This window comes from Vespa mandarinia, chromosome 2, assembly GCF_050613455.1.
Source record: "Vespa mandarinia isolate Hongniang chromosome 2, ASM5061345v1, whole genome shotgun sequence".
Classification (NCBI taxonomy): domain Eukaryota; kingdom Metazoa; phylum Arthropoda; class Insecta; order Hymenoptera; family Vespidae; genus Vespa; species Vespa mandarinia.
The window spans coordinates 8,314,039-8,333,998 of NC_140811.1; the positions used below are offsets into that span (position 1 = coordinate 8,314,039).

The following is a 19,960-nucleotide window of genomic DNA, read 5'->3' on the forward strand; positions in this document are numbered from 1 at the left end:
TTATCACCATCATCACCATCATCATCATCATCATTATCATCATCATCGTCATCGTCGTCGTAGTCGTCGTCGTGGTCGTCGTCATGACAGTAGTGCCGGCAAGCATCGTCAACCAAAGCCGAAGCGTGATCACTCATTAACTCATACGCTTTTACGCCGCTGGCGAATCACTGTCAAGGCTGCTACGCTTCGTAGAACGACGAATTCCGTAACACGTGCAAGAGAGAAACATGCTGGGCTGTTTAACTGATGGCTCACAGGAAAGCCACGTCTCTTTTTCTCTTTTTTTCTCTATTCTCTAATTTTCCAGTTCTCCTTCCACACTTCCATTTCCTTTGATTTTCTTCACTTTCCCTAATATTACGCATAAGCCATAATAATGTTCCAAGTTTCAACTTGGTTCCATTAGTTATGAAATGTCTATTAGATTACGTACAACTATTATTGCCTATTGCCATTACGAGAATGTTCAAATGATGATGATGATGATGATGATGACAATCATGATTATTATTATTATTATTATGTCAGTTGATGATGATGATGATGATGATGATGATGATGATGATTGGATAAAATTTACACTCGACAAGAACAATCAGTTCACATGATATTTATGAGATAACGATAATTTGAATCGATAATCATAAATAATGATAAAAATAAATAAATACATTTGTGTGATAATTACGAATGTTGGATTTTATTTACTTTCATTTTTTGTTATTTCTTTCTTTTTTTTTTTTTTTTTTTTAGAGAGAGGATAAAAAGAAGAAGAGAAACAATTAAGAAGAAGATGTCGTCGAGCGGAGAATTTTCAACTTTGTCAAGTGGAGAGGCCACCGGTACCGGTGACGATTCTTTGCCAAGTTCTCGGGAAGCCACCGCGGAAGCTGCTGGTTCCGCTGGAGGTTTTATGCCTTTGCGCGATTTCCTTGATAGATTCTCGCTACCGAGGGTGGTCAGAGTTGAAGGTGCCGGTGGACGACCGATTTTACTTTACAAACAGCAGCAAAGATCTCTCAGGGTAACAGCAACTTTACTTATGCATCGTTATCGTCACGATGTCAAGGTTGGACCGGAAATTGTCATACCGGAAGGATATCCTGGTGAGTAAATAATAAATTAAAAGATTTGTAAAAAATTATATATAATTTTTAAATAAAAATAAATAAATTGTATATATATATATATATATATATATAGATATTTATTATATATAAAAAATTATATATAATAAATTTGTAAAATGTTTAAGACACGATTTGTTTGTTTATTTTTCTTTTGTAATAATAAACACGATTGATAGTTTCTTTTTTGTAATAATAAACATAATCTAAAGAAATTTTTAGTAGGAGTTTAGAACAATTTTTATAACAAATGAGAATCACTTGAATATATACTTAACTTCAGGGTTTCTCAATATCACAAAAGGGAAGGTCGCGAAAGAATGACATAATTGTAATTTAAAATACTGTTCTTATTTCTCTTACTCTCTGTTTTTCTCTTTCTCTCTCTCTCTCTATCTCTCCCTCACTCTCTCTCTCCCTAATTCTGTAAGTATGGACCTCCTAGAAAGCACTGCTTACGAAATCGTCGAGATTCTCTCGAGTTGAGGTCTAACCACGTACGAGTTCACCATTCCTTCTCTTATTTACCTACGCCTAACTGTGGGCATATAGTTATTTACGTATATACAAATATATAGTGGTAGGCACACTGCTGGTGGTGATTTAGCGTAAGCCCACGGAAAGAGAGTAACAGATGCTTGTGGGTGGCAGTGGCGGTTGAAACGGTGAAAAGCTTAAGAGTTTGGGTCTCAAAAGTGAAAGGTTCGAGTGACATTTGAAGTCGTTCAAAATGTTCCTTTCGATTCTTGATAATGTGATTTATCATATATCAAATTAGAAATAAAAATAGAAAAAGATAACATTTCAACGTTATTTTCTTATAATCAAAATCTACAAGAAAATGTTTCTCGGATATAAAAGATAATTTTCTTTGAAGTAAATTAAAAAGAGAAGATCGATAAAATAAATAGTCGGTTCGAAGCCATCACTAATATGGCAAATAGGAAGGTTTCGAAGGATCGGCTTATAAATAGCGAAGAAAAGTATGAGGTAACGCGGTAGAGCGTGCCGTGAATTATAATTTAATATCGTACAGTCTCGTAATACCTCGTATATTTACGTTTGTCTATATATGTGTATATACATACATATATACATACATATATATATATATATATATATGTATATGTGTATATATACACACAACACACATACATACATACATATACATATATGTATATATATACGCACAACACACACACGCATACATACATACATACATATATACATATATATATATATATATATATATATATATATATATATATATACGTACACATGTTTGTGCACAACAAGACGAGGAGAACGTACGAATCGCTCTCTTTCTCTCATGCCAACACCCCCGATAAATGTATGCTCACGACTGAGAGACAAAGAGAGAGAGAGAGAGAGAGAGAGAGAGAGAGAGAGAGAGAGAGAGAGAGAGAGAGAGAGAGAGAGAGAATATGTATTATTCAGGCACACTTGGTACGGGTAGGTGGTCAGTGACATACGGACGCGAATAATATCTCGACTCGTATTAGCATAACGCCTCGCAATAGTTTTTCAATGAAAATACATGAATTACAGAGCATACGAGGTTCGAGAAAACGGCGTAGGATGAAATTACGTCAACGCGCGCTAAAGATTCGCTTGAGAGTATATATGAGAGACAAAGAGAGAAAGAAAGAGAGGAGAGGCTATGAGAGATTTAAAGCCTGTTGACATAGGATGCTGAGTTCCTTACGAATGACCGACGCGATCCTTACAACGCTTCTCTAACGAACTCTCGATTGTTCTGTGTCACTTGGATGTCGTCGCTTGGAGCTTCCATTCGTTTGTGAAACTCTTTTCTTTCCTTTTTTCTTTCTTTCTTTCTTTTTCTCTTTTTCTCTTGGTTTTTTTTTTTTTTAACTAAAAAGAAAATAAAAAATTGAAAAGTATGAGAAATATATGATAAATTGAAACGAAATAATTAATTGATCGTAGAATAGAATAATTATAAGAAATTGTGAGTGTTCGAAAGATTTAAAAGAAAAATATAAAATGATATGAGAAAAAAGGGAAAATAAAAAGTAAAAAGAAATTAAAAAAAGAAAAAACCAAGAAAAAAATCTTTTTTATCTTTCATTCTAACGAGAAACAGGATCGTAAAGGATAGATGAATTTTACTCGTGATATTCTCTTCCTTCTCTCGTTTTCTTTTCCTCCATGGAGGCTGGCACAGCCTCTGACCCTCGGCTCGTTTTCTCGCGAGTCGAGTATTATCACTGGCGGTACTAGCCGTGTGGCTGCTACGAGTTGTCTATCAGGTGCGGCCATACTTGACTTTATGTGCTCGAATACACGTTCGCGCGCACTGCGGGGGTAGAAAAAGGGAACCACCTTTACGACGTTTCGCAACGAAGATACGCCGTGTAAAGGTACACTCGTGACTATGCAAAAGTATCTACCGAGTGATATTTTTTATAATAAATTTTGTCAATAATGTTTCTTATATTTCAATAAAAATATTTAAAATTTTTATTTTCTAAAGAGATTAGAAATATTATAAATATTACAAAGATTAATCTCTATAAATAAACGTCATTTTATAAAATCATTTTATTCCCTGTAACTATTTTTATTATAACATATTACAATTAATGTTATAATAAATTTATAATTTATATATTTTCTTTTTATAACATTTATATACTCATTATTCGCGCATCAAAAATAATAAAAAGATTGTTTGAAATATGAAAAAAGTGTAAAAGAAATTTGTTAATCGAAAAGGACTTAAAGCAATCACTACTGAGAGTTCGGTAGTGGGTGCAGGAAGATAAAGGAAGGGTCGAATGTTGTCTAGCGGAAGTAAAGCCTTGCGCACCCATCTCTCTATGAATAACGCGATGATTTACGGCTAGAAATAAGTCGTGCTCGCAGATTTTCACGGGCACTCAACTTGACCAAGACCAACTTGGCGAAGAGAAGAATTTCCTCACCTTTTTCATTTGCGGTGTACTACCCGTTTGCTTTCTCTCTCTTTTTCTCTGTCTCTGTTTCTCTTTCTCTTTTTCTTCGGATTTGCATAAATCTTTACAAACACGCGCAGAATCGAAAGCTTGGCATCGTCAGCCCGAAGATATTAACTAGCTTCGAAGTAAAGGCGTACGCGATTTTACGATCAAGCGTTGTGCTTTTGCGAGAAAGAGATAAAGGACGAGAAAAAGGAAAGATTGTTTTTTCGTTTCATTGCTAAGTTGATCGTTTCTTTCTTCTTTTTCTTCTTCTACTTTTCATCCTCTCGAAAAAGGAAGGAAAAAGATGAAGAGAATGGAAGAAGACTCAAAAGATATGAAGACTCGATTTATGATGAATAAAATCGAAGAGCGTTTGACTTTTGCTTTCTATCTTCCAACGTGAGAAGCGATTTCTTTGCATCTGTCTCGCTAAATGAGAAATATGTTTTCTATAGAATCGAAGCAAAGGAATTGTATATTTTAAAGATCTTTAGTCGATTGATTTATATCGGATAAAAAGAGAAAAGAAAAGATAAATAAAGAAACGAGAGAAAAGATGAACCTTAGTCGAGGATCGTCTTCAAATTAAGCTATTCAACAGAGTGATTTTTTTTATGGCATTCTCGACGAAACGAGATAGCCCCGATCTTTATATTAATACGATGTCGCTTTTGAATGATCGATCATGCCATCCAGAGTATATTCGTTCGAACGTTGAAGGATCATGAAAATATAGGGCGCCAGGACAAGGATCGTACATCATCTTAATTGAGATCGTCGGGCCGAGGTTAACTCCATTTTCTCGAACGTAATAACGGTGAAACAGCGATCGATTATGATGCAGCGAACTGACTCTTCTCGTTCTTTGGTTTGCGTCGTGACGATGCCAGGATGGTACTCGTCTTCGGTAAAAGAAAGTTCGAGTACTCTTCGTTAGTTTATTACATTGATAAATCTTGTCTATGTATGTGCGTGCGTGCGTGCGTACGTGTGTGTGTGTGTGTATGTGTGTGTATGTGCCGTACGTCTACCGCATTTTTCACGCACGACACCAATTGCCCCGTTTAACTCGAGTAACGATATAAGCTCCGCAACAAAACGTGACTCGCGGCTACCCATTTCAAGGTTCAAGTGTAAATGCCGCCTTGAAAGCGCGTAAATGCATAGCCGGCATATCTAATAGTTGCACAAGCTACATAGATCACCTTCTCTCCTTTAAATGGGGAAAAGGGAACTATGACTCTCACGGTTTCACTGAGATCGATCCTATTATATGATCGATTCACTTATTCACTATCCGTTAACTACTTTCAAACTAGAACGGCAATTATTTAAAGGCGTTCGAAAGAATTTAAAGTTCTACGATATTACATATATTTTTCCTTATCCATTCTCCAAAGTTAAAAAAAAATTAAACATCGAGAATATCTTTACTTTCTTTTAGTAGTCCAAAGGAAAAAAGGAATATCCCCGTGGTTCTCGTTAAGCACTAGTGTATCCACTAGAGAGAAAGAGAAAGAGACAGAGATTGCTACCCTTACGAGAGAAGAACGCTCTTTGAGCTCTCGCACGGCGGGTTGTAATCCACGGATAATTCTCGAAGTACCACCTTACCACGCTCTCGTGGTATTCGCCACAGATGTAAATACCCGCGGGGCCTCTGAAGGGGCCTGCGGGTATTAAATATACGTTCCCCGGGTACTCGACAAATTGCTCCCATGAACCAGAATAATTAGCATCGCCAGCCTCCGGTACTTGTCTACCCATCCTTTTTCCTCTCTCTCTTTCTCTCTCTCTCTCTCTCTCTCTGTCACATACACACACACACACACACAGACACACAGACTCGTCTATTCTTTGTGTACGATTACCCAAGAAGGAGAAAGAGAAAGAGAGAGACAGAGAGAGAGAAAGAGAGAAAGAGAGAGAGAGAGAGAGAAAGAGAGAAAGAGAGAGAGAGAGAGAGAAAGAGAGAGAGAGAAAGAGTCTAGGGCGGCTCAGGAATGCCCAGAAGAGACCACCCTCTTTCTTTCTTTCTCTCTCTCTCTCTCTCTCTCTCTCTCTCTTATTCTCTCTTAGTCTTCTCTACCCTCTCTCATCTATCACCATCCATTTTTGCTCTGCTATCTATCCCTTTCTCTCTTTTTTTTTGTCTTCTTCTCTTTTCTCTCATACCATGGTTCTGTCTCATTGTGCCGATCCTCCTCGCACGGCTGCGTTTAATCAGCCCGTTGACTTGATGCGCGGCCGTACTGTTCTCGGCCTCCGCTGCGCCGCTTGGTATGCTTAAGAATGTAATTTAATATGCAACGTTACCGCGGGCCCCGCCGTGTCATATTTATAGGTATTTATGCGTCAGCTTCGTGGCCACGTTTACGCCGCGAGAGTCCGGTGCACGCGAGATCATTGAAATTACCTCTTTCTTCTCCCTCCTCTTCCTTCTTCTTCTTTCTTCCTCTTCTTCTTCTTCTTCTTCTCCTTCTTCACCTTCTTCTCCTTCTTCTTTTCCTTATACTCTTTTCCACATCGGAGTACGCACTTATGTCGGAGGACGTGGGAGGAATTTATCATTGTTTATCAGTTGTTAGCTCTGTGCCAGGGATTTGATCCACTCGAGAAAATTTTCTCTTTATATATATCGTCGATCATGTTCTCAGACAATTATTCCTCCTTCCATACGCGTTCGTTTCAAATCTACACCTGTTATTATAATTCGTCCTTAACCCAATATTCTCTATGATAAATCATAGACGTAACTAAGAACTTGTAGACTTTATTATTATTCTTATTATTATCATTATTATCATCATCATCATCATCATCGTCATCATCATCATTATCATCATCATTATCATCATCATCATCATTATCATTATCATTATCATTATTATTATTATTATTATTATTATCATTATTATTATCATTATCATTATCATTATTATTATTATTATTATCATTATTATTATTATTATTATCATTATTATTATCATTATCATTATCATTATCATTATTATTATTATTATTATCATTATTATTATCATTATTATTATCATTATCATTATTATTATCATTATTATTATTATTATTATCATTATTATTATTATTATCATTATTATTATCATTATCATTATTATTATCATTATAATTATTATTATTATTATTATCATTATTATTATCATTATCATTATCATTATCATTATCATTATTATCATTATTATGATTATTATTATTATCATTATTATTATTATTATCATTATGTTTATTTTATTATTTATGGATTTTCAAGGGTCCCATCGAGACGATCGATTTTTTCGTTCAAGATTGAAATAATTAGCAAGGAAACTTGAAAGGATTAGCATTTTGAAAAAGCCAGCACTTACAAGACTTATCTTTTATATATCTTTCATACTACTGTTCGATCTTCAACACCGTATGGAATGCACGAAGATGGTTCCTCTTTGTCGTCCGTTCGAAGACCAATCACAAAGCTCCATCTTCAGCGGCACAGAGAGCGCGATTTTTCAAGCAAGCACACCTCGCCGTATCATGAATGTTTTATGCGTTTATCTTTAGCGAATCGTTCCGGTGGTCCACCATGGATATTCCAAGCACGAGCGTCCTTCCACGAAGCGCGATTTATCGCGCTTGCAAATGAGTTAGCTAGGGTTCTTTTGAGACGCAAAAATGACCATCCTTGCTGAAATGGATGCTAAGTACGACAGAAATTTCATTCTTTTTTTTTGCTTTTCTTTTTTCCTTTGCTTTTTTTCTCATTTTTTGTCTTTGCATTATAACGTGCATCTAGGCCACGACGATTACGCGCTTTCGAATACTCGACTGAGATTGGTTGCTCCACCGTAATAAAAATTTCAAGTATTTTTAGAAATTTCTTCAAATGAAAATAAAACAATGACAATCGAATTAGAATTAATTAATTAAGTCAACTCGCGCCTACACTTATAATTAATATTTATTCGAATATAAATTATCATTTTAAAAAATAATATGTTCTTGAAACATTACCGATATTATCTAAGAAAGATAATTTCAAAGATGAAATCAAACGAGTTTTTAGGAAGGATTAACGAGGAAATTTTTTTTATTACGATCTCTCTTAATCAACGATCGTTGAATTCATATTGATTATCTCGAATACGTATAAAATTTCTTCGTTACTTCGAAGAAGAAACAAAAGAAAAGGAAGAGAGAGAGAGAGAGATAGAGAGATAGAGATAAGGACTAGAGGTCTAAGTTGATTGCGTTAAGCTAAGATTACGTTACGCGTCTTCTGTCAGCAACCGCAACGATCATTGGGTGTCTGGCGTACCTCGCTTTTACGAAGTTACACGAACTGACGGTGTCTAGTAGTTTTCCTTCTCTCTCTCTCTCCTGCTCTCTTTTTCTCTCTTTCTCTCTCTATCTATTTCTTTCTTTTGTATTAACAGAAGAGATGATTAAAGATAAATTACATTGTGCAAGGCGTAAGAGAGTAAAGATACACCGTTTCTACGATCCTGACCTGTTTTTCTCGAGCTCTCGTCACTCATTCTGTCTCTCGATAGCTGTCACGAATGCCAAGGTTACATTCATATAATCTTTTATTTCCATAAGATTTTTTGTGAATTTTAAATTTTGAGAATCGAAGAAATCTAATGATTTCCTAACTGTTTAATATAATTGTCTTAAAAAGAGAAAAGAAATTTTTTTATCAATTCAAGACAATCGTGATCTTGTTAAAATAAAGAAATAACGAGTTCACATATAAAATTTTTCAACTAGGACGACAATACCGTTCCATTTTGTTCCATAAAAAGAGGAGAACATTCGCACGTTCGAATAGAAAAAGACGATGAACTCGGAAGACTTCAGAGAATAAATAGCCAACCGGAAAAAGGGTTGAAGAGGAACGTGTAAGCAGCTACCGCTCGCGTAACTCGTTAGAGGTAAAAGCAAGCATCAGCGCGGTGTCAGAGAGCTGCATCAGCATTGCTCTTGAACGAAGTGGTGGTGAAGGAGGAGGAGGAGAAAGAGAAGAGCGAATCGAAGACAAGACAACGACGACGACTAAGACGACAACGTCGAAGACGACGACGACGACGACGACTAAGACTAGAGACGGTTACTTTTACCATGCCGATGCTACCGTTGCTCTTGCTTGTTGTTGTTACTTTTGCCGATGCTGATGCTACCGGTCATCGAGCTTAATGCAATCAACCGGCTTTCTCTATGTCTCCCTCGGACTCTGAGATCGTGAACGAGAAGAGAAACAGTGAATACGTTTATACCAGCTTACGTGTGTATATACATAAAGCTATTATAGTGCACACGGAGGAACGTTTACTTAACGCTCATGATAGCCAGGGCAAGTCCAGTGCGGTCCAACGGTGCCTCCGATCACGTAATCTGACTAATCGTTTCCGGTTTGGCTAACACACACCATCCCCAACACCACGAACTCGCTTCCAGTATTATGGCTACGCGAGGTAATGTTAGACCATCCCGTTCTTCCTCTCTTTCTCTCTCTTTCGCTCTCTCTCTTTCTCTCTCTCTCTCTCTCTCTCTCTCTATCTATCTCTCTCTATTTCTCTCTTTTTCTTCATCTCTTTCTACCTGATGTAGATGATAGACCTCTCCCGTATCTTCACGGAGAGCGTGGGCCACGTAATCCATTCTGAAAACCCACGATGGTGGAGGTTAAACGCATCGTTTAACCTTCTCTTGTGTGGGGGGTCCTCGATACGCGTTCACTCAAGGCTATTACGTACAGTTTACAGAAAAAGAAAGAGAATAAAGATTCAATTGGATATTGTGAAATACACGAATACGTTCATATCACTTCGAGAGTAATCTGTGATTTTTTTAAAGAATACTTTGTTTTTTTAACTTTAACTTTTTTTATCCTATAAGAATATTTTATTTTTTCAAAAATAATGATTGAGTCGCTCGATTTTCTTCTGCTTCGATGTAGTAGCTGTTCTTATCTCTGTCGTGCAATCAAATCATCATACGTAAACGGTACCAGATAAAATGTATTCACAATAATGAATACCTATCATTGCGGATCGTCCAATTTCTTGTCATGGGATCAGCTTAATTTCAAATGAATTTGCGTATCAATTAGACAAGTTTATATTAACTAGATGTAATTTTTTCGTTAATGAATTTATAAGAAACATATATATATATATATATATATATATATATATATATATATATATATATATGGTCCGAACAATCAAGATTCTTTCGAAGAACCACCACAGAGAAGGGTATCATATTTCCGAAGATGAATTCTGAAAAAAATGCAAATATCTACTTGGATATTACGAGAGATGAAAAAATAAAAGAAAAAATAAATAAAAAAAAAAGAAAAATAAAAAGAAGATGAAGAAGGGAAAAAACTGGCTGAAGATAGTCACTGTTGCTTTGGAAATCCAATAGGGAAGGTTCACCGCAGAGGTTGATGCCACTGGAATGCCCGTGCTTCTTCGGAATCCCCGGTACATCGTGACACCTAGGTCTTGAGCAGGCTTGAGGATATTACGAGGTCATCGCAAGGTCATGCGAGCGTCGTCGTCGTCTTCGCTGTCCTCATCGTCGTCGTCCGCCAGTAATAAGGAGAATATATCCAGCAGTGCGATCTCTCCAAGAGGAGGGAACCGGTCACGAGGAGGACCGGTAAGGGGGTAACGCACGGCGTCGTGCATTATGTTGCGATGTCAGAACTCGCCACGAACCGCCGGGCGTCGTCCTACCTTCCTCCCCCTCCTCCTACTCCTCTCTCTCTCCTCCTGTTCCTCCACCTTTTCCTCTTCCTCCACCTCTTCTCCTCCTCTTTACTCGTCGATCAGGGTTCCTACGAGCGTCTTGAATTCCTTCGAAAGCGAACAAAGTTCGCCATGCTCTTTGGTATGCCTGAAAGCTTCTATTAGCCATCTTCGGTATCGCGTGCCAATGTGGTATGTATATACATATATATATGTGTGTGTGTATGTGTGTGCGCGTGTATCTATAATTGTATATGTACGGATCGTGACGTGAATTTCTTTCGGACTCTAAAGAGTATTTATTTCAAAATTATTTTCAATTGAACGTAGACTTTCAGGCTTGATATTCTTCTTAGCTTTATTTAAGACAAAGAGATAAAGAATACATAGTTCCGATATATTATATCGCGATCTTGAAGGTTGAACTTTGTTGAAGATCGATGATCTTTAAATGATAATGAATGATGACCGATCAACAGAAAAAATAAAGGATTCTATGCTGGATGACTTAAATAAAAAGATAATAACAATTTAGCAATATGTTAAACTTCTTGCCTGCGTGTGTATATATGAGAAAGGGAGAGAAAGAGAGAGAAAAAGGTAACGCATTAGTCACTAGACAATGTCGACCGACCTGTCCGGAAGAAATCGAGAGTAGCTCAGGCAAGATAGCCGGGACAAGGTCGTAATACCAGCGTCGCGGTCGGAAAGGGGAGAAAGTATTTAACTCGATCCCGTCGAGAAGAGAGAGAGAGAGAGAGAGAGAGAGAGAGAGAGAGAGAGAGAGAGAGAAAGAGAAAGAGAGAGAGGGCGACTTCTTTCGAAAGTATCGAACACGATCCTCCAAGCCGAACGACATTGCATAATCGACCATCCATAACGTTGTTCCTATTTTTTTTAACATTTTTCTTTTTTCTTTTTCAATCCCTTCCTCTTTCTCTACCTTCTCCATCTCAACCTCGACCTCCTCCAGAACTCTTTTTTTCTTTTACTTCTTTTTCTTCTTCTTCACGAGATACTTTACGATCGAATTTACGACGAACGCGGCTATCGTGGAAGTTTATACCGCTCGCGCGAACGAAAAAGAAGCGAGATAGAAAGTCGAGATATCGTAACGCGCCGACGAAGCGTATCTCGATGTTCCTTCAAAGGCAAGCGAGAGCCTTACCAGAGAGTGCCGTATGAGCGGTGTGTAAGCCGATAAAGGATCGAGCGAATTCAGTTGCAAATGCGTAAGATGAGGGGGAGAGAACTAGTGAAGGAAAGAGAGAGAGAGAGAGAGAGAGAGAAAGAGAAAAAGAGAGAAAGAGAGAAAGAGAGAGAGAGAAAGAGAGAGAGAGAAAGAAAGAGAGAGAAAGAGAGAGAGAGAGAGAGAAAGAGAGAGAAAGATAGAAAGACAAGTAAAGAGAAAGAGAGAGAGAGAGAGAGATAGTGTGTACAAGAGGGAGGAGAAAAGGTCGAAGACCTGGACGCTTACGAGGCGAGGAAGAGACGAGGAGTCCAAGGACGAAGGGAGTTCCAAGAGAGAAAAAGAAGAAGAAGAAGAAGAAGAAGAAGAAGAAGAAGAAGAAGAAGAAGGAGAAGAAGAAGAAGAAGAAGAAGGCAAAGACGAAAACGAAGACGAAGACGAAGACGAAGACGAAGACGAAGAAGAAGAAGGAAGACAAGAAGATAGAAAAGGACAACGACAACGACAACGATGAAGCGATTGAGCGTCACGAATTTTCGTGCTAGGATATCTCATAGAGATTGAATAGGGAAGGCCTTCGTTACCGTCAAAACTTACGAGGCCTTTCGTTGGCGTTCGCTTGCATAACGAACGGAGGAGATAGTCTGCGATTTGAAAAATGGTGCCACCGATTCAATTGCAAATTAGTTCTCGTGCCTCGATCCTCCATGGCACTATCTATATATATGTATATACGTATATATGTGTGTGGTTGACTATAAGAAAGAGACAAGGTCTCTCTAGTCGAAGGTATTAACGATCGATGGTGTCCCTCAATAAAGAAACCAGGTTTCGATGAGAATCATGGATCACCAAGAAATGAATTCCTCTATCTTTCCAAACTATGCCCAATACGATTTATTATCCAATTTTGAAAGGATATAAAGGATGGCAAGGTGGTATTATAATAATTAATGCCCTAACCTTTTTTGCTAAAAGTCAAAAGTCTTGATTTTTAAACAGGCAGAAGTAATATGTATTCATATGAAACATCTGTCGAATCGAATGATACATTCGTGCATTCTTTCTTTTTTGTTTTCTTTTTCTATTATTTTTCAAATCCTATTCCCTCTTCTTATTATTATTCAACGAACGATCAGCTTGTATTTTATTTCTATCATAAGACCATACTCTTTCCATTCTAATGATAAAACGATATATTTTTTCATTTATAATCCCGCTGTCATGGAATAGAATATTATATCACTCCTAATACGACAACGTTCGAATAAGATTAGCGAATCCCATAATTATAACTTCTAAAGATTTTCTCTTTCTATTTTCTGTTATCTTTATTTATTTGACTAAGTAGGTATAATTATTATCATTAAACGAATGATCTAATGCTTGGAGGATGACATTTATCGTACAATAAAACAAATTTAATTAACTTATATCGATAAATGAAATCAGAAACGAAGAATTTAATGGAAAATCGTTGAAAGGAATAAAAAAAAATAGATATTTGCCATCGAACTAAAACGAGTTAACAGTCGTTTTCGCTCGAAAGAGATAGCCACATCTTAACGTATAAATTTCACTCAATTCCGAAAGGGAAAAAAGACGGACGACACGAGGAAGTGACAGTACGAGAGAGAGAAAGAGAGAGAAAGAGAGAGAGAGAGAGAGAGAGAAAGAGAGAGAGAGAAACGACGGGCGAAGCTAGGTTGAATTTTAATGATTCTCCTTCTCAACCCCTTCTTCTACTTCTTCTTTTTCTTCCTCCTTTACTCTTAAGGTTCATAGGTTAACTAGGAAGCCAGTGTGCGAATACAAGTCTGCGTGCGAATATAATTACGGTTTATACATGTGTACTATTCGCACACAAGTGTTATGCAAGAGTTATACGAGTACAGATATATATGTATGCGTATATATATATATATATATATATATATATATATATATATATATGTGTGATTACGACGTGTCACGCACCGTGCAATGGCCGTGTTAAACCGAGCGAGCGAGCTTCTATTTTCATGAGAGAAAACTCGAACTTACATTACCTACGCGTGAAAACATGTAAATAATGGGCGAACCCTTCCGAAAATTTTATGATCCAATCGGATACGAGATTATTAACGACGATCGGCCTCGCTCGATAGTTAGAAGCTTAAAGTATGCTTCATGTAGCGCGCATGTTACTATCCATATCATTAATATTAACTATTATTATATTACTATACTGGCTGCTTGCTACGCCTATGCTATTTTCTTTCTATTCGTAAATTCTAAGAAGGCGTCTTATATAAAGGCTATATCGAATATTTGAATTATTACAATCGAAACGATAGTTCGTTAGAAAGTTTCCGTGGATATTGCTTGCACCGATTGAATATTTTCATATCATGATTAATACTTCGTTAACTTTCTTTCATTTTATTCTGTCAACTCTTTTCTCTTCCTTCTCTCTCTCTCTCTCTCTTTTTCTTTCTTCCTTTGTGGAACGATCAGTTCGAAAGGAAGAGAGCGCGGGAAAGAAGAGACTGTTTCTTCCTACAATACCGTTTGAAATTCTGTATTCATTCGAATAGATACCACTGGAAAGTAGAATCTCTTCAGCACGGAAGTCGACTCCCTCGAGTGTTGCTAGCCCTCTTTTATCTGATCTATAGAGAATTGTATAATATATTATAATCGTGGAAAAAAGAAAATACGGAAAGAAATTATTATTTTGAAGAGAAAAACGGACCGTGAAATATCTTCCTAAGAAACTCTCGCGAATTTAAATAAAGATCGTAAGATAATATTTCTCGATCGAAGAAGGAAGTATATAAATGCATTTTTAATTAAATTAAATTTTCAAGCAATATATCGAAAGTGCGTTGATGGAACTCATTATTAAAAATTATTACGTTGTCCTTATAAACGCGATTATCACAACGTTCTTATAAAAATCCTGTCATTTTGTGGATTTGATTAATTTTTGGACATGTAGTTTTTGTTATTCTGAACAAATGTGGTAACGAGCACAACTTGATCCTACGAACGTTGGAAGATTTACATTTAACATGCATAGGTCTTTTAGAATCGATATATCTGCATGCACGTGTGTGTGCATGCGTGCGTGTGATGTACGTACATGCATGTGTGTAAAATTGCGTAGGTACTTATATACAAAAAAAATATAATATATGTTTCGTCATTTCACATACTATTTTTATATATGTCGGATGTCGCACATAATCTCTATCAAATACTAATACAAATACTCTTAAGAATACATGTCCACCAAATGAAAAAATGTCTACCAAATTTTTGTATATATCATATTAGATAATATCACGCCGCGTATTTATAAAGAAAAAAATTACTATAGGCACATTTATCTGCATAGCTGCTATACATTATATAATCTTGTCTCTGTGCATATATGTCTTGTAATATTTGTACATATGAAATTCAAATACACACTATCTAGTTGTTTAGTTACATAACATGTATTAATATATAAATTCTAGTATCAATGAAATATATTAAACTAATATATATATATATATACGTACGTGTATATATATATATATATATATATACACGTACCTACGTTTGATCGAGGTCGACAGTTTGAAGTTTTTGTAGTTTTGAAAAGTCTGTACCTTTGTATATTTAAATCTAAATTTTTCAGCGCAGAAACGACTCGTAGGATAAAGTTATACGCATTGAGAAATTTGTTCAGAGTAACGAGAACTACAAAATATTCAAAAAATTAGTCAATAAAAATAATGAATTAATTCTTTCGATAAAACTCATTTTTAAATACAAAGAAAAAAAAAAGAAGGAAAAGAATTACAGATTCGTGAAAAAGAAACCTTTTGTTTTGTAAAGCGAAACGATAGATGAAGGAGTTTAATGATCGCTCACGCGATCACGAAAGTATAAAGAAAGAACAGATGCACGTGCGCGTGTGTGTATGTGCGAAAAGAGGCGATTACGTAACGTGAAAGTCAAGACGATGGAATACTCTCTTATTGCCTGCGCTCCCTGACCTCCGAGATAATGAGAGTGTTCCAAATAATCTGGACCGATATATATATATATATATATATATATATATATATATATATATATTTGGCAATGGACGCTAAACTCTTTTAACAAGTTACGACAACTCCCTCCCCTCTCTTCTCTCTCTCTCCTACTATTTCATTCCCACTCCTTTTATCTTTATTTCCTTTCTTTTTTCTTTGCATCACATAAGAAACAATTAGCATGTAACTTACGTAATTTCGAGACACAGAGAGATGATAATCGTACATCACAGTGTTCCTTCGAAAAGGTTGCGGGCTTAATAGTCTCGACTGTTTCATTGATCGTAGATCATTTTTCAAATTTTATTTCGCCTACGGTCTATGACAAATAACTTACAAAATTTTACCCTCATACATTTTCATAGGAGAGTCCCCACCGATATAATTAATTTCTACTAACCTGAAATGGATTTCAAATCTCAACACACGTTAATATAATACATTTGCATATGTATGTATGTGTAGATATATAAGTATATATCTATACATTTAAAGAGAAATTGTTGTGATCGTTGTCAGAGATAACTCGTCATCGTTATTAGGCAAAATTAGGCACGAGCTCGAAGACGGCTTCCGAATTCTGATTATTACATTGTATAAGAAGTATTAATATTGTAATGTATGTAAATGATAGAAGCGGATGATGATATTCATTTGAGATATCGAATGAGAAGCCGTTTGATGGCTCGCTAAACGACAAACTTGAACTTATCTTTTCTCTCTCTCTTTTTCTCTCTTTTTTGTACCAGGTAGTTTAAGTAACGGCCTGATACAAAAGCCAAGAAGCTATTTGAGACAGCTTGCGACTCTCATTCACCATAAATAACTATGTAACTCGGGCGAGACGCCAGTTTTTCGATTTATTCTTATTTTCGTGGCAATATCTTGAACGCACCTTCTTCTTTTTCTTCTTCTTTGCTACGTGTATCTATCTACCAACGAACGAACCAACCAACCAACCAACCAACCATCTTACCTACCTACCTACCTACCTACCTACAGTCCACAACTATACTCTATAATTAAATCTAAAAGTGATCTCACGGCGTGAAGTGCATCTTTATGACGATCTACTGAGGGAGAGAAAGAAAGGGATGGGATAAAGAAAAAAGAAAGAAGAAAGAAGAAGAAAAAATAAAGAGAGAGAGAGAGAGAGAGAGAGAGAGAAAGAGAAAGGGTCGTATTCACGATCAAAGAATAATGAGACAGAAAAGGATGAAAAGAAATGATCATCTTCAAGACGACATCCCTAGTACCGGAATAATTATTGTTTGTTGAGACTCGACATCCACTTGCCGTTAAATCGAACGTGAATTACTACCGGTTTGTATAAGCGGCGCTGGCTGTTTAACGGGCCGAGAATAACAGAGAAAATCAATCGTGAAATCGATCGGTTTCTTTGCGATTTATTGTTAGATCGGGAATTCGAAATTTTTATGCTTTCGAAATAACAAACATCATTTTTATACAATTTCGTTTAAGTTATGATTTGTAATTAAGTTTTTGTACTTCAAATTTGCGAAGAATAAAAAAGAAAAGAACAAAAAAAGAAGAAAAAAGAAAAACACAAAAATTGTTGCTAACTATCTCGTAACGTTCTCGTATTCGAGTGAACGTGTTCTCGTGTCTTTATTAACCCGCAAAGTTCACGAGAAGGGATTAGGGTAAGAAAAATGTTTAGATCGTAAATCGTTAAAGCCTTCCGATAATGGCCGTTTCTATCCTTCGTCTAGGCAGGCTCACGTACTTACGTAAGCGATCTTCCCTTCGACCCCTTTAGCCTCCAATCCCTTTTCCATTGCATGGATTGGATCGTCTGTACCGGCAAATAGCCCGACAAACTATTATTTTATAATCTGCACTCTGGCTCTCTATATCGGTGGATACGAGGCAAATTGGTCGTTAATGTCGATGAAACTGCGAGCGGTTCTGCCGTAATTAGAAGCGAGTTAGCGATCGTTCTGCGATATCTATACGGTATTACCTTTCGTATTATCTATTAAGGGCAGAAAGTTAGATACTACCGATTAACGACTGATCGTCTGTACTCTTTGACGACTATTATTTCTTTTAAATCTTTTAATATATAAGACTCTTCAAACTTCCGTTAAGATTATTACAATAAATATATGCATATTGAAAATATTCATGCATTACGTAATGTCTATAGAAACTCCTGACGTAAATTGAAAGCTAGAAACATTGGATTATGATTTATTAAAATACTATAGCGGTACCTTAAATGTATATTTTTAAAATAACATTTCAAATACATAAATATATAGCATAAATATATAGTACATGCTTATATATTTCTACGTAAAAGCTCGTTAAAAAAGCTACGTAAAAAAAAAAAAAAGAAAAATAACCAATAAAATTTTTGATTCTCTTGAAAAATATTTCAATGGCTCTAGCAAGAGGACGACCATATAGAAGGTATAATTAAACGATTACGATGTCGGATTTATTGCGACTTGCGGTGACTTTATATGCATATACATATACATATGCATATAAATATGCATGTATATTGTAGGTAGATGATTCCAAAGTTTGCAAGTTGTATGCATGTGTGTATGAGATAAACCTATTGGCAATTAGTTAAAAGATGGAAGGTTCTAGGATCAATTAACTGTGTGTATGCCTATATGAAGTAAATAAATCTATCGACAATCAGTCAAAGCGCGGTCCGTTCTTTATAAGACACGTTGTTTATGAAAATATAGAGAAGGAATTGAGATTGGAAGAGAGAAAGTGAGATGAAAATGCAGCATGAGTAAAATAAATAACGAAACAAGAAATAGAACAGAGTGATAAGGATTGTGGAATGCATATATACGAATGTGAGTGGATGGAATGAGAAAGGCTACGGGACGTACGTAAGAAAAGAACAACGAAGGGATAGTCTACAGGAAAACAACAAGTGAGTAGTGGTTTCTAGCCAAAGAAAAGTAGTATTTTCGCGTTCGAAGAGACCAACATTCTATATATTATATTATTTTTTTTGTTATTGTTTCATAGTAAATATCCTGTTGTTTTATTTCTTTATTAATCTCGGCTATCTCTGAATATATAAAAACGCCTATAGATTTTCAGAAAGGATTATAGGAATTCTCATACTGTATATATATATACATATATATATATATATATATATATATATATGTATATATACATATAGAGAGAGAGAGAGAAAGAGAGAGAGAAAGAGAGAGAGATAGAGATAGAGAGAAAGAGAAAGAGAGAGAGAGAGAGAGAGAAAGAGAGAGATAGAGATAGAGAGAGAGAGAGAGAAGAGAAGTTCGTAGTTCGATAGCTTTCTCGCCTGATGGAATTATATGATAATTTAATCCTTCTCCATGACTTTATCCGTTGTTGTCGGCCATTGTATAAATAACATTTCATAAATAACATTTTTAAAAGAGTTCCTTCATCTTCCTGGCGAGGTTAAGAACAAAACGCGCTATTAAAACCCACGTTGTGGTTAAGCTAAAAACAATCGTTGGATTCTTACGAGTAAATACTTACATTGGTGCCAGTACTATGAGCCGATAATATTTTTCATCGAAAGAAGTTATGAGGTTTTACGCGAATGCGAAAATCACGTTTGCTAGGAACTCGCTCGATCGTAAATCTCTCTCGAGATTGTCCGTTAAAAAAAAAAAAAGAAAAATAAATAAATATAGAAAAAATAAATTAAACAACGATAAAAAAAAGAAAAAAAATAGAAGAAAAAAGAGATACGAAAAATAATAAATGATAAAAGTTCTAGGTCTTTCGTTCTCAGAAAGCGGTGCGTTTCGCGGGAAAGAGAAGGCGG

General features: G+C 35.9%; 1 protein-coding gene across 2 annotated transcripts in view; it reads left to right on the top strand.

Annotated features, from left to right (window-relative positions):
• Nucleotides 1-19,960, top strand: part of LOC118439697 (uncharacterized) — a 32,060-nt gene that overhangs the window by 5,061 nt on the left and 7,039 nt on the right. For both annotated transcript variants that reach the window (XM_085664920.1, XM_035861653.2), the window contains exon 2: nucleotides 757-1,109. In XM_085664920.1, the coding sequence (XP_085521046.1) occupies nucleotides 797-1,109 (313 nt within the window). In that variant the 5' untranslated portion in view covers nucleotides 757-796. The remainder of the gene's footprint in view (nucleotides 1-756; nucleotides 1,110-19,960) is intronic.